We start from the raw sequence: 12,243 nt of genomic DNA on the forward strand, positions 1-12,243 counted from the left end.
CTTTCTCATCTCAGAGATCATTATATGGCTTTCCTATGGGAAGAAGATTTAGTGGTTCAAATCATCATGGTTGTTATGGAAATCCTGCCTTTGTTGGTGTGTCAAATCCTCGACGTCACTTGGAAGGACTGGTCTCCAAACTTTCTACATTCTTGGGGACAAGAATGTTCTTAAGGAGGGGGTATTGTCACGATTATTAGAGTAATTAAGGGGAGTACTTTAGGTATTATTTAGGTGGTTAATTATCTTGTTAATTAGTGTTTGATTGCTCAAATAGTTGTTATCTTAGGATGGTTTTACAGCTGTAAAAGCTGTACTATTCCAGCTGTAGGGATTTGTAACTGCTGCCACATCAGCACTGGTTATTCCTATATAGAGTCATCCTTTTGTTATGTACGGGATTATCAGAAAATTATCAATGAAGTTTATCTTCCTTCCTTCTTTCTCTCTTCTTCCCTAATTCTCTGTTCTACCTTATTTTCTATTCTTCTGCTTCCTTAAACCCTATTTCTTCTCTAATCTCTACAGTCAGAAATTCTAATCCTGACAGATAGTTTGCTGGGTAAATTGCGCTGATGGTTACTCAAATTTAGAACTAATTCAAATAGAAAAAATACCCCGAACAGTCACGTACAAGCCATGTCACACGTAAAAATCGGTCATTTCCAATGTGGACTGTTCCGGGTTTTTTATGTCTGAAATGGTCATAGTGAGTTTATTGAAATAAAAGATGAAAGTTTAATAACTTTATTGAAAAGTTTAGAATAAAGTTCAGCAAACCGCGAAAGCTGAAATAATTCCCAAGCTATGAGATGTACTCAATAGAGGCTTGCTTAAGCTTCAACAAATTGGTTTTCAAATGTTATGCTATGGCAGTGTATGTTGTATTGAAAATATGTGTGAAAAACAAATTATATCTACTTTCTTCAAAACGTTTGGTTCTGATGAAAAACAAGACACTAAATAATGTGATTTGTTTGAACTAAGAATTGATATGCTCAAACTATATTCAATTACTATATAGATTTTTTTTTATATATTCGTATCAAAACAACGGAAGCATGCCAATCCACGAGTATCACTTTTAGAAGCAAAGATATGTATAATTCAACCTCACCAGGCATTGATGAGAGAACTTTTCAGCTTGCCTTTTCAGTTAAAACTGATAGAAGATCTACTTGAGCTTTTTCCAGGGCAATTGATAAATTCTCGGGTTTCCTCCCACCTGCTTGCGCAAAATTAGGTCTGCCACCACCTCCTCCACCACACAACTTTGCTATAGGCCCTATAAACTTTCCTGCCTGAACACCTAAATTGACAACCCCCGGACTGAACGCAGCAACTAAACTCACCTTCCCTTCATCGGGACAGGAACCCAACACTACAGCTGCTGGATCTTCCAGTGCATCAATCAGATATTCAGCTGCATTCTTAAGTGAATCACCATCAACATCATCCATGCATTCAACTAGCACCCTGCCATTGAAGTTTCAGTAATATGTCAAAATAATTCTGATCATTTACTTTTTTCCACTTGATGGCAAAAGTAATTCTGAAACTATAATATGGTGTTGAAACTTTCAGAAGAAATTAAGCAGGCAAAAAGTAGTATAATCTTTAAATCTTTATTCTCAGGCCTGCACAGCTAACAGACTACAGCGTATATATGATGCAAGTTTTACTCACTATGAAATCTCATTTCTTGGGAACTCGTACTCTACTTATTTATTTCTATAAACAATATTTCAGTTTAAATGCTTCATTTCAATTGAACCCCTTTTACCCATAGATATCTGTTTACTTCTAGTAGTACGACTCTTCACACACATAGTAAAATTGTTAAGAATACTCTACTTAACTCATCAAATAGAGATGGAATGCAGTTATATGGAAACTTAGCAAACAATTATTTGAAGAGTTTAGCCAGAGAAAAGTTGCATATGTACTCTAGAAGTCGACCAGTTACCTAATTGATTTTGAAGTTCCCACTGACAATGCCTTGCTCGCAATAATTGATGCTTTATATATTGCTGCTTTTGCACGTAAAGCTGAAGCTTCATTTCTCGCAAAGCGTAACTCCTCCATGAGATTTTTGACCCTGGTTGTCACTTCTTCAGCTTTCACCTTTACAGGAAGAATTAATAGGACACAAAAACTCATTTTAGCTGGGGTGGGCATAGTAAGAGTATGTTTAAGCACAAGTTGGTCTTTGTGATTCAAAGCGTGAAAGAACCACCATATTATTCTTATCGAAAGAAGTAAAATAGGTATGAATTCTGTTTTCCTTAGTTTGAGAAAGTCCTTGTTACTTGTTTTGGATATGTAATGTCTCTTGGTTGAACAACTGAAATTGTTAACTTAACAGTAAGTGAAACAAATATGAAGGATTATTGTCTTAGTTTGAGAAAAGTACTTTTACATATATTGCCTTTTGGTTGAACACCTGAAGTTGGCTTGAACAAAATATTTCAAAATAAAGCATGCATATTCATGTTTGACCTTATAGTGGAAAAAGTGTCAGGAAGAGGGAATTTTTTTTTTATGGAAAAACTACATGAGAACAATGTTTTTGAAAACTTGGATTCCTAACCAATTTCAAGTTCATATTTTCCTTTGTAATGGAGTTTCTAAAGATGGAGACTTTTAATCAAGGGAACAAAAACAGCTGTATCATGCCAACATATGGAAATAGCAAAACTAAATTAAGCAAGGAGAAAAAGCTAGAGAGTAGAAGCATCTCGGTGGTCACAATAATACTCATGCATGTACAACAAGGCATAAACCCCCTTGCTCATTGCTCCTACACATGCAAAATGCTCCTAGGTGGACACTTATTCATTCAAAAACAGTTTTTTTTTTATTATTATTAATTAGAATCAAAAACTTGTCCAACAGTGAAATTTTTCAGATCTAGTAAGAGATGTGAAAGGCACCATACCTTGAGAGTGGAGCACAAATGTTTCATTTGGGAATCTCTTGCATTCATGTATTCAATAAAAGCTTCACCAGCAACGGCTTCTATACGCCTGATTCCTGATGCAATTCCTTGCTCAGAGATTATTTTGAAAGCACGTATTTCAGAAGTGTTGCTGACATGGGTTCCACCACAAAGTTCCATTGATACACCTGGAACCTCTACAACTCGTACCTACAACACATTGTAACATACAAAATAAGAAAGCTATTCAATTTGTTTTCTATTGCACATAGGAATTTAAGAACTTCTAAATTGCTATAACGCTCATTAAATGCACATAGATATTAGTGGATTGCATGGCTACGATATATATATATATATATATATATATTGTCCTGGCACCATTAAATCATGATTGACATGTGGATCTTAATTGCTTGGTACTATATTATGAAGTGTGATATTACTAACAATCGTGAGTGGCTGTGTGGGTACTAATATGATGTGCATCTATAGAAAATATTTTTGATCTAATGACTTCTATCTTTTGCATATGAAAATAGCTTATTATTGGATAGAGTCAGCTACAAAGGTTCTATGCGTTTCATTATTCTGAAATAAAAGAAACTAGTACCTGCTCTCCATACTTTTCTCCAAACATGGCAATAGCCCCAGCATTTTTGGCATCAGCAAGAGGCAATACTTTAGTTTGAAGAACAGTTGCATCCCCAATCCATGCATTGATTAATCCTTCAATTTCCTCGAGCTCAGTATCAAGAAGTGGTCGATGAAAGTTGAAATCAAACCTGAGACGATCAAAAGCTACTAGAGAGCCGGCTTGTGATGTTTCTTGGCCAATAACTTTCTTGAGGGCAGATTGCAGCAAATGAGTCGCAGTATGGTGAACCTTCACAACATTAAAAAAACAAATAAACAACTCAGTAGTCCGGTTGAATAAAAGACAAAATGTTTGTAATTGATTTGTCCAAATTGGATCAATTTGAATCATGGACAATTTTTGCTAAGATACTTTACTCAAAAGGATATCAAGCGTCCTCCTCTAAAATTAATCATAGGCTAGAGAAAAAAATGACTCCAATTTAGTTAAGTCCATACCTTAGCCTGCTGTCTGAGTTTTGGATCTACAGCAGCTTCTACTTCTTGACCAACCTCTAGAGCTCCCTCCTTGATTATGCCCTTGTGAATAAATATGCTGCCAAGAGATTTTTGAACGTCTTTTATTTCCACAACAGCTCTAGGTTTGTGCTCACCTCCAGTAATGTATAGAAGACCATGATCCCCAATTTGCCCACCAGATTCAGCATAAAATGGTGTCTTGTTCAGCAAAACTTCTACTTCACTTCCTTCATCAACCTGTATCACTGGCTTTCCATTAACCAAAAGACTTTCAATGACTGATCTCGATGAAAGGGTGTCATATCCCAGAAATTCAGTGTCAGAAATGTTTTTAGAAAGATCTCCATCTTCAACTGCTAATTTAATAACATTATGAGCGGCCTGCGATTGGCGCCTTTGCTTTTCCATCTCAATATTAAAACCAACCATGTCCAGGTTGACTCCACGCTCTTCAGCAACTTCTGCAGTTATCTCAACTGGAAATCCATATGTATCATACAAAAGGAATACATCTTTCCCAGATAAACAAGGTAAACTATCACTTTTGTGACCACTTGATAATGCATCTGCAAGCATTTCATCAAGCAACTTTTCTCCTCTCTCCAGCGTCTGCACAAAGCGCAGTTCTTCCCTCTGCAACTCCTCAAGAATGCGGGATGATCTAGCCTTTAAATCTGAATCAATATGGGTGCTCAATTCTATTGCTTTCTCTGCAATGGTTGGTAAGAATGCTCCATCGAGATTACCTTTACCATCCCCCTTTATACCGAGCAACCTGCCAGTACGAACAGCCCGTCTAATAAGACGACGGACCACATAGCCTCTGCCAATATTTGATGGCATTACTCCATCTGATATGAGAAATACAACTGCACGCATATGATCTCCTATAATCTAAAAAGGTACAAAACTTCAGGTTCACAAAAGCTACAATGGAAGAAAAGCAAATCTTATCAGATCAGTTACACCCAGGGCTACTGAACTTGTCACCATTCACTTTAGCCACTAGATTTCAAATTTTATCTCCAAATTTTCCAAATCATATTTTTGTTCCAATTAAATGCAATACTATCAGATTTGGAGAATCGAAAAGATTTTTCAAATGACAACCAACTATAGATCTTTCTAAAATAACCCATTTTCTCACTTATAAATAAAACAAATACAAATTTGGTTAAATGTCCACAAAAATATTGGAATTATTGACATTACAGACACAAGATCGAAGTCAAGTGACTGATCAAAACTGACTTCACTAGACATCCTGAAATTCAACCGTTCTCTAAATAAGGGTATAGTGCTTCTAAATAGATTGCAGGTAATTTGAGTAACAGCATACCTTAAGATGCATTTTTATATGATCATCAGCAAGAGCATATGATACATTTGCCAATTCTGAAGCCTTCTCAATAATGGGATAAATCAAGTCAGTCTCGTAATTGTTTGGAACCTGCAAGGAAAAGCATGACTCAGAGACAAATAAGTTTAAAGCAAATGGGTGAAGCAAATAAGTAAATTCTCCACCTGAAAATATACCTCCATTGTGAATTTCGTGCCCACTTTGACATAAAAATTAAAATAATATTCACCAAATTCTTACAAGGAAGGCATATAGACCTTTTGAAGGATGCGAGCCAATCGTTCTAGACCAAGACCAGTATCTATGTTTTTTTGTTTTAAGGGCTCAAGTGACCCATCATCCAATTTGTTGTACTGCATGAACACCAGATTGTAGAACTCTATAAACCTAGTATCATCTCCAAGATCCTGTAAATTAACAATTTAGAAAGTGCAAGTAAAATAAAAAAATATCAGCAGAAGAAATTATGGGCAACACTTGTGCAACCCAAGCTAAAAGCATCCAAACTTAAGGAACGCATACCACATCTAAATATCCCCTTTCAGGATGAAAATCATAGTAGAGTTCCGAGCATGGACCACAAGGACCAGTAATCCCACTGGTCCAAAAGTTGTCTTCTTCACCCATCCTCTTTATATGCTCAGCAGGAACACCCACCTGATACATGTATTACTAAAACCATTTACAAAAGCTGGATGCAATAACTAATATGGTACACAAAGGAAGAAGCAAGTTTCAAATGGTGATTCTACACTAGAGTTAAAGATAAGTAGAAATGCACCAAAAGAAATAGGGATGCCTCTATAACTAAAGAATAGGAAAACAACATCCTGAAAATTATGCCAACAATTAAGGTTCCTTAAAACCTTAAAAAAAAAGACTAAAAAGAAAAACTAAGCTAAGCAGACCTCATTAGCTAGAAAACAGATGTTGCTTATAATACGAATATGAAATAAAGTTTAAAAGAAGAGGTAAAACTGACATAGATGAGCCAACTAGGAATTAAACAAACAATAAACTTAAATCTACGGCAATTTATGAAATCTTTTCTAGCTTGCCTCGTCATGCCATATTTGAAAAGCTTCATCATCATCTTCAAATACACTAACCCATAATCTGTCAGCTGGTAGCCCAAATCTGTAGGGAGAGTTAAATTAGAGGTAAATAAATTCTCTGTTGATTTTGAAAGAGAATAACAAGAATCCATGACCATACATAATGTTATATACGAGCATACTCTTTGGTTGAAAGCTCCCAAGCCCATTTAATTGCTTCTTTCTTGAAGTAATCTCCAAAACTGAAGTTCCCAAGCATCTCAAAAAATGTTTGATGACGAGATGTTCGGCCAACATTCTCTACATCATTTGTACGAATACATCTTTGAGCGGTTGCAGCTCGAGGTACTTGTTTGGGAGCCTAAATGAGAAGCATTACTACCATAAGAAAACTCAAAATTCTCATTCATTAGAGCATTAAGAGATCAATTGAAATTTGTCCAATTTAATTTGCACATGGTAATTAGAGAAGTAAATGAAAAGAAGGTCTACAGAAAAAAAGTACAGATATTTTAACGACCTGCAGCTATGACCAAAAGGACTATGCTTCTAAAAGAAGAAGATGGCTTCCTTCTTCCCTTGGGCTACTTCCACTTTAGCATACTATTCTTCAATAATAAAATACTATGTACTAGTAGTTGGGTAAACGAAAAGAAGTCTTGAACATGCTCTTCTAGCAGTTAAAGGATGCTATATGCAATGGACATAAGCCATCTTCGATCAAATGGAAACAGGATGGCTCAAGTTTCCTTTTCCCAAGCTAATAAAAGCAGAAATGGGAAAAACTGATATAGTTGCTTCAGTGCACCAAAAAATATTGCAACATCTTCTAACAATCATGTGGAAACCATCTTTGAATTTAGCTAAGGGGGCTTACCTAATTCTTAAAGGAAGCTGCAAAAGGAAGACGATACTTTACCTTGCCTGCAACTCAAACCAAAACTACCTAAAATCTAAAGGAAAAAGACATACTATAAAACTGAAATTAAGTTTCAAATCAACTGAAAAGAACATATATTTGCAACGTTACAAAAGATATAGTAGAAAAAACTAAAAATTCTAACATTACAAAACAAGCCCCAAATTAGTAACCGAAATTTCCTGTACAACCCAAATGATCCAAATTGGATTAGTAAAGCCAATGTATAATCTGAATCCAATCAAAGACAACCCATCCCCTGCCAGATCCAACTTGATTGCCACAACTAGGAGACTGCATTACTGAGTCCACTAGTAGTGCATAAAAATGGAAGAGAAACAGGAAAAATATAAATTTATTGGTGATTTTAACTTGAATATCAAGCTATATTAGGAAATATAAGGTGGGTTTCGTATAAAAAAAAGTGCCCAGAGCTGATGGTTCATTTTTAATTCCACATTGTTAATTCTTTTCTTTCCAGTTTAGCAAAAGCAACCGGTGAGATTTATATATCATGCATAATCAAGACCACAATAGTAAGGAAATAGGCAGAAAATCTACAAGCTACAAGGTTAGAGAGGAACTAATGCTAATATGGTGATAGAGAACGGGTTACAAAAGGAGTGGATTGTCATGAAAATGGTAATGGGCCTAAGGAGTTGAGGGTGTATACCCGTAGAAAGAAGCAGCGGCAGGTGATACCTAGCACCTAGCTGACAAGTTAGTTACTCTAGGGGTATTTAGAGGAAAGGTTGTTACACCTAGGGGTATGAGCTGTCATGAGAATTCTGTTATATTGAGTAGTTTGTTTGGGATGAAGGGGAGATAATTTTGTATATGAAAATCTGCTTGTCGCAGTCTTTTGACAGAGGGAAGGATTCCTTCCTGGCTTGTTCTTTCTACTGTTTCATTCTCGGATCAACAATACCATTCCTCATTCTCTCAATTAATCTCTTAGTTATTCCTTGTTATTTACTTTTCTGAATTCATTTCCTATCATATGGCATAATATATTTCAACTTTGCAGGGAACAAAATTCCAGGAAAGAGCTGCATATGCATTATAATCATAAATGCATCAGATCAAGTATATTGATAATAGGGCTACCAGTCTTGATCACATGCACCTTAATGAGCATGTAGAATTTGCTCATTCACCATTAGATCCGGGCTTATTAGAATCCTAAGGTGGAGATTCAAAGCATCCTGAGGCTTAGATTTAATAAGCCTAGATCTAACAGTGAATGAGCAAATCCACTTGCTCATTAAGGTGCATGTGAAAATTCCTGATAGGGCTACAACTAGTTGATTGGGTGGGGTCCTGTACAGACTTAGCAATCTTCACTTTGTAAACATTCATTGCATAATAGTATGATTCCAATGCAGCATTGCTAAAAAAAAAAGGTGGCCCGGTCGCACTACGCGTTCCCGCTGAGCGAGGGTCCAGGGAGGGGTCCCACCACAAGGGTGTACTGGGGCAAGCCTTCCCCTGCCAATTATTTGGCAAGAGGCCGCTCCTAAGACTCGAACCCTTGACCTCTTGGTCACACGACAACAACGTTTACCGTTGCGCCAAGGCTCGCACTCCCAATGCAGCATTGCTACTTCAATAAAATTGCTTAGGCAACTTTTCATTCATGATCATGTGAATTTTGATTTTGGGAAAAAATAAATGACAGGATCCCATGTGACATTCCTGAAATGTTTGTCATTTACCTTTCCAAGGAAGACCGGCTTGAATTGAAGCATTCCAGCAATTGTCAAAAGAACAGTGGGATCATCTGGCACAAGAGAAGCACTTGGGATAACCTTATGGCCTCGAGAAGCATAGAATTCAAGAAATCGGCGGCGCAAGGAGTCCCCACTTACAGGAGTTTCCTCAGACTTATCTTCCATTGAATTTTCAGTCACAGACTCTACTGACGCTGAAAAGAAATATAATATATTATATTCTTTGAAGAAGGTATCTTGAGAAGAATTTACAAGTTCTCATCTCAAGTTAACTAGTGCAACCTGGTGAACTTCTTGCACTGAACTGCATGCCTGGAGCTCCTTTGACAAGATAAAGTCTACTGGAGAAGATATCGGGATTAAAAAAAGCTAAAGACCTTGTAATAGAACCTGCAAAATCCCCCACATCAAAAATTAAAAACTACAACCCTTAGAACATAGCATTTATTGATGACACCATAAGATGTTCTGTAACAAAGTGAAATTAGTAACACAGGTTATAATTTCAAAGTAATAGACGTTTTCATATTTATTATCCTACAAAACCAATATATTTTGAATTTCCTATTGTTCATGTATGTTCATCTTCACTCATTTCTGAGCTCTCTCCCTGTGACCCAATTTACGATGATACTAATAAAGATAAATCAACAAACACCTCTGCTAAATAATGTAAAACCTTATAACTGATACTTGAGCAAGAAACAACCAATATTATTGTAGTAATTAACATTTAGGAGTTTGGAACCAACCCTAAAGAGTTTGGAACAAACACAAAACTTCTATTGAACTTCAGAACATAGCATTTATTGATGACACCATAAGATGTTCTGTAACAAAGTGAAATTAGTAACACAGGTTATAATTTCAAAGTAATAGACGTTTTCATATTTATTATCCTACAAAACCAATATATTTTGAATTTCCTATTGTTCATGTATGTTCATCTTCACTCACTTCTGAGCTCTCTCCCTGTGACCCAATTTACGATGATACTAATAAAGATAAATCAACAAACACCTTCTCTGCTAAATAATGTAAAACCTTATAAATGATACTTGAGCAAGAAACAACCAATATTATTGTAGTAATTAATATTTAGGAGTTTGGAACCAACCCTAAAGAGTTTGGAACAAACACAAAACTTCTATTGAACTTCAGAAAATTTATACAGAATTACAAACATCAGTTACAACTGACTTCCAGAACTTCTCCTGAACATAAGCAAGCAATAACTGAATAACTTCTCCTAAATTCAAATAATTAAATGAAACATTATCTGCTAATAAATTAACTAAGGTATATTTCCAACAAACTCCTCCTTGCCTTAGTATTTACAAAGGCTCAACTTGTTTCAAAGTTGGTTTTGATGATGTACTTTCCCATCACCATTCTATAATTGGAGCACTTCTCTTCAAATGCTTCATATTTTTGTTTTGATGATGTACTTTCCCATCACCATTCTAGAATTGAAGCACTTCTCTCCAAATGCTTCATATTTTTGTTTTGATGATGTACTTTCCCATCACCATTCTAGAATTGAAGCACTTCTCTCCAAATGCTTCATATTGGTGCACTTCTCACCAATGTGCTTCATATTGGTGCACATCTCACCAATTTCAAAACAATGTTTCTTCTTCTTCGGCAACATGTGTCAACTTGACACTTTCTTCCGACTTGATTCTACAATTCTTTTGAATATGCCCAAACCTTTTATTTAACACCGTTGTAGAATCTCCTTTTCTTCTTGTTCTATCATTGCCATGATAGAGACCCTTCAAAGTATCTAAGCTTGCTACTTCTGGCCATCAAAAAAACTGGTGCAACAACCTGATTAAAAGATTCCACTTCCATTCTCACAGATCCCTCAAGATAATTTGCTCTGATACCAATTTTGTAGTAATTAACATTTAGGAGTTTGGAACCAACCCTAAAGAGTTTGGAACAAACACAAAACTTCTATTGAACTTCAGAAAATTTATACAGAATTACAAACATCAGTTACAACTGACTTCCAGAACTTCTCCTGAACATAAGCAAGCAATAACCGAATAAATTCTCCTAAATTCAAATAATTAAATGAAACATTATCTGCTAATAAATTAACTAATGTATATTTCCAACAATTATATTAGAATGAAGAGCCAATTACTTCGTCTAAAAACGCAAATTTAGAATTACTTGAGCAAAAAAAGAAGAATTCATGAAAAGGAAATAAAGATGATAATAATAATAATAAAAAGGAGGAGAGAAACAGAAGTATACCAGTGGAGGCGGGAGAGGCGGTATTTGGTTTAAGGGAGAAAAATGGTCTGGGAGAAAATGTAGAAGAAAGGAGAAACGGGTCGAGGGATTTCCCGCCATGGATGCTGTATAGAGTGTGTGGACTTAGTTGCAGGACGCCCATTTAATCTTTGAAAAGAATGGTAGCTTTTGAGAATGTTTTGAAATGGGGGCATTTATATGACATGGAAAGATAAGCTTCTACTTCTTCACTCTTGAGGCGCCCATACATTTACCTGTCACCTCCCCCTACATCTAATCTACCAAAATCCGCTTATTTCTAGAGCGAGTTTAAAGTTGGGAAATTTACACGGATCAATTGATTATTTAAAAATAATATCCAATCAAAACAATTATTAAAAATGAATAGAATGGGTGACTCAGCCCCGCACGTTATATGAATATTAATTATTAAATTTATATTTTTTTAAGTGATTAAATTTATATTTTTATACGAAGTAAATTTTATTTTGTTTTTTTTACAATAGAGTGTAAAATTGATCCAATGATGAAAACATACAAAATCAGGCTTATTTTATTAAAAATAAAGTAAGTATAGTCAAATCCATAAATTTATAGTTTTTTAAATATAAATTTATATTTCTATTATTTATTATATATATATAAAAGATGGATTTATTTGGATTGGATTTGGAATTTAACTTTTAAGTTCGAACGGATCTAGTTCAATCTATAAACATACATATTTATTTATTTAATTGCAGTCTTTACAAAAAAAAATATGAATAATATAATACTGTAAGAAATTTTTATCGTATTTTTTTTAAGAAAATATTTTCATATTTTATTGGGTAAACAATTTATACCTAATATTTTTGGAG

General features: G+C 35.1%; 1 protein-coding gene across 3 annotated transcripts; it reads right to left on the bottom strand.

Moving 5' to 3' along the window:
• Window positions 1-896: 896 nt before the first annotated feature.
• LOC136222958 (alanine--tRNA ligase, chloroplastic/mitochondrial) lies at window positions 897-11,668 on the bottom strand. Of its 3 annotated transcripts, XM_066010656.1 has the most exons (13): window positions 11,384-11,668; window positions 9,401-9,508; window positions 9,104-9,312; window positions 6,652-6,830; window positions 6,473-6,551; window positions 5,937-6,071; window positions 5,672-5,821; window positions 5,394-5,504; window positions 4,034-4,948; window positions 3,552-3,824; window positions 2,939-3,148; window positions 1,967-2,124; window positions 897-1,476 (listed from the first exon to the last, which is right to left on the bottom strand). In XM_066010656.1, exons 1-13 carry the CDS (start codon window positions 11,523-11,525, stop codon window positions 1,140-1,142), a joined length of 3,006 nt encoding a protein of 1,001 aa, XP_065866728.1. In that variant the 5' UTR covers window positions 11,526-11,668; the 3' UTR covers window positions 897-1,139. The 3 variants fall into 3 exon arrangements, with proteins under 3 accessions (XP_065866728.1, XP_065866730.1, XP_065866731.1); XM_066010658.1 differs by lacking the exons at window positions 6,473-6,551; window positions 6,652-6,830 and having other exon boundaries at window positions 11,384-11,667; XM_066010659.1 differs by lacking the exons at window positions 9,401-9,508; window positions 11,384-11,668 and having other exon boundaries at window positions 6,630-6,830; window positions 9,104-9,243.
• Between the last annotated feature and the right edge of the window lie 575 nt (window positions 11,669-12,243).

This window comes from Euphorbia lathyris, chromosome 3, assembly GCF_963576675.1.
Source record: "Euphorbia lathyris chromosome 3, ddEupLath1.1, whole genome shotgun sequence".
Lineage (NCBI taxonomy): Eukaryota > Viridiplantae > Streptophyta > Magnoliopsida > Malpighiales > Euphorbiaceae > Euphorbia > Euphorbia lathyris.

Excerpts from the sequence above, each read along its gene's own strand:
- LOC136222958 (XM_066010656.1), bottom strand. The coding sequence starts at position 11,525 with ATGGGCGTCCTGCAACTAAGTCCACACACTCTATACAGCATCCATGGC. Across the intron at positions 6,072-6,472 it reads TTCAAATATGGCATGACGAG|GTGGGTGTTCCTGCTGAGCA; the intron begins GCAAGCTAGAAA and ends TACATGTATCAG. Across the intron at positions 4,949-5,393 it reads ATATAAAAATGCATCTTAAG|ATTATAGGAGATCATATGCG; the intron begins GTATGCTGTTAC and ends GTACCTTTTTAG.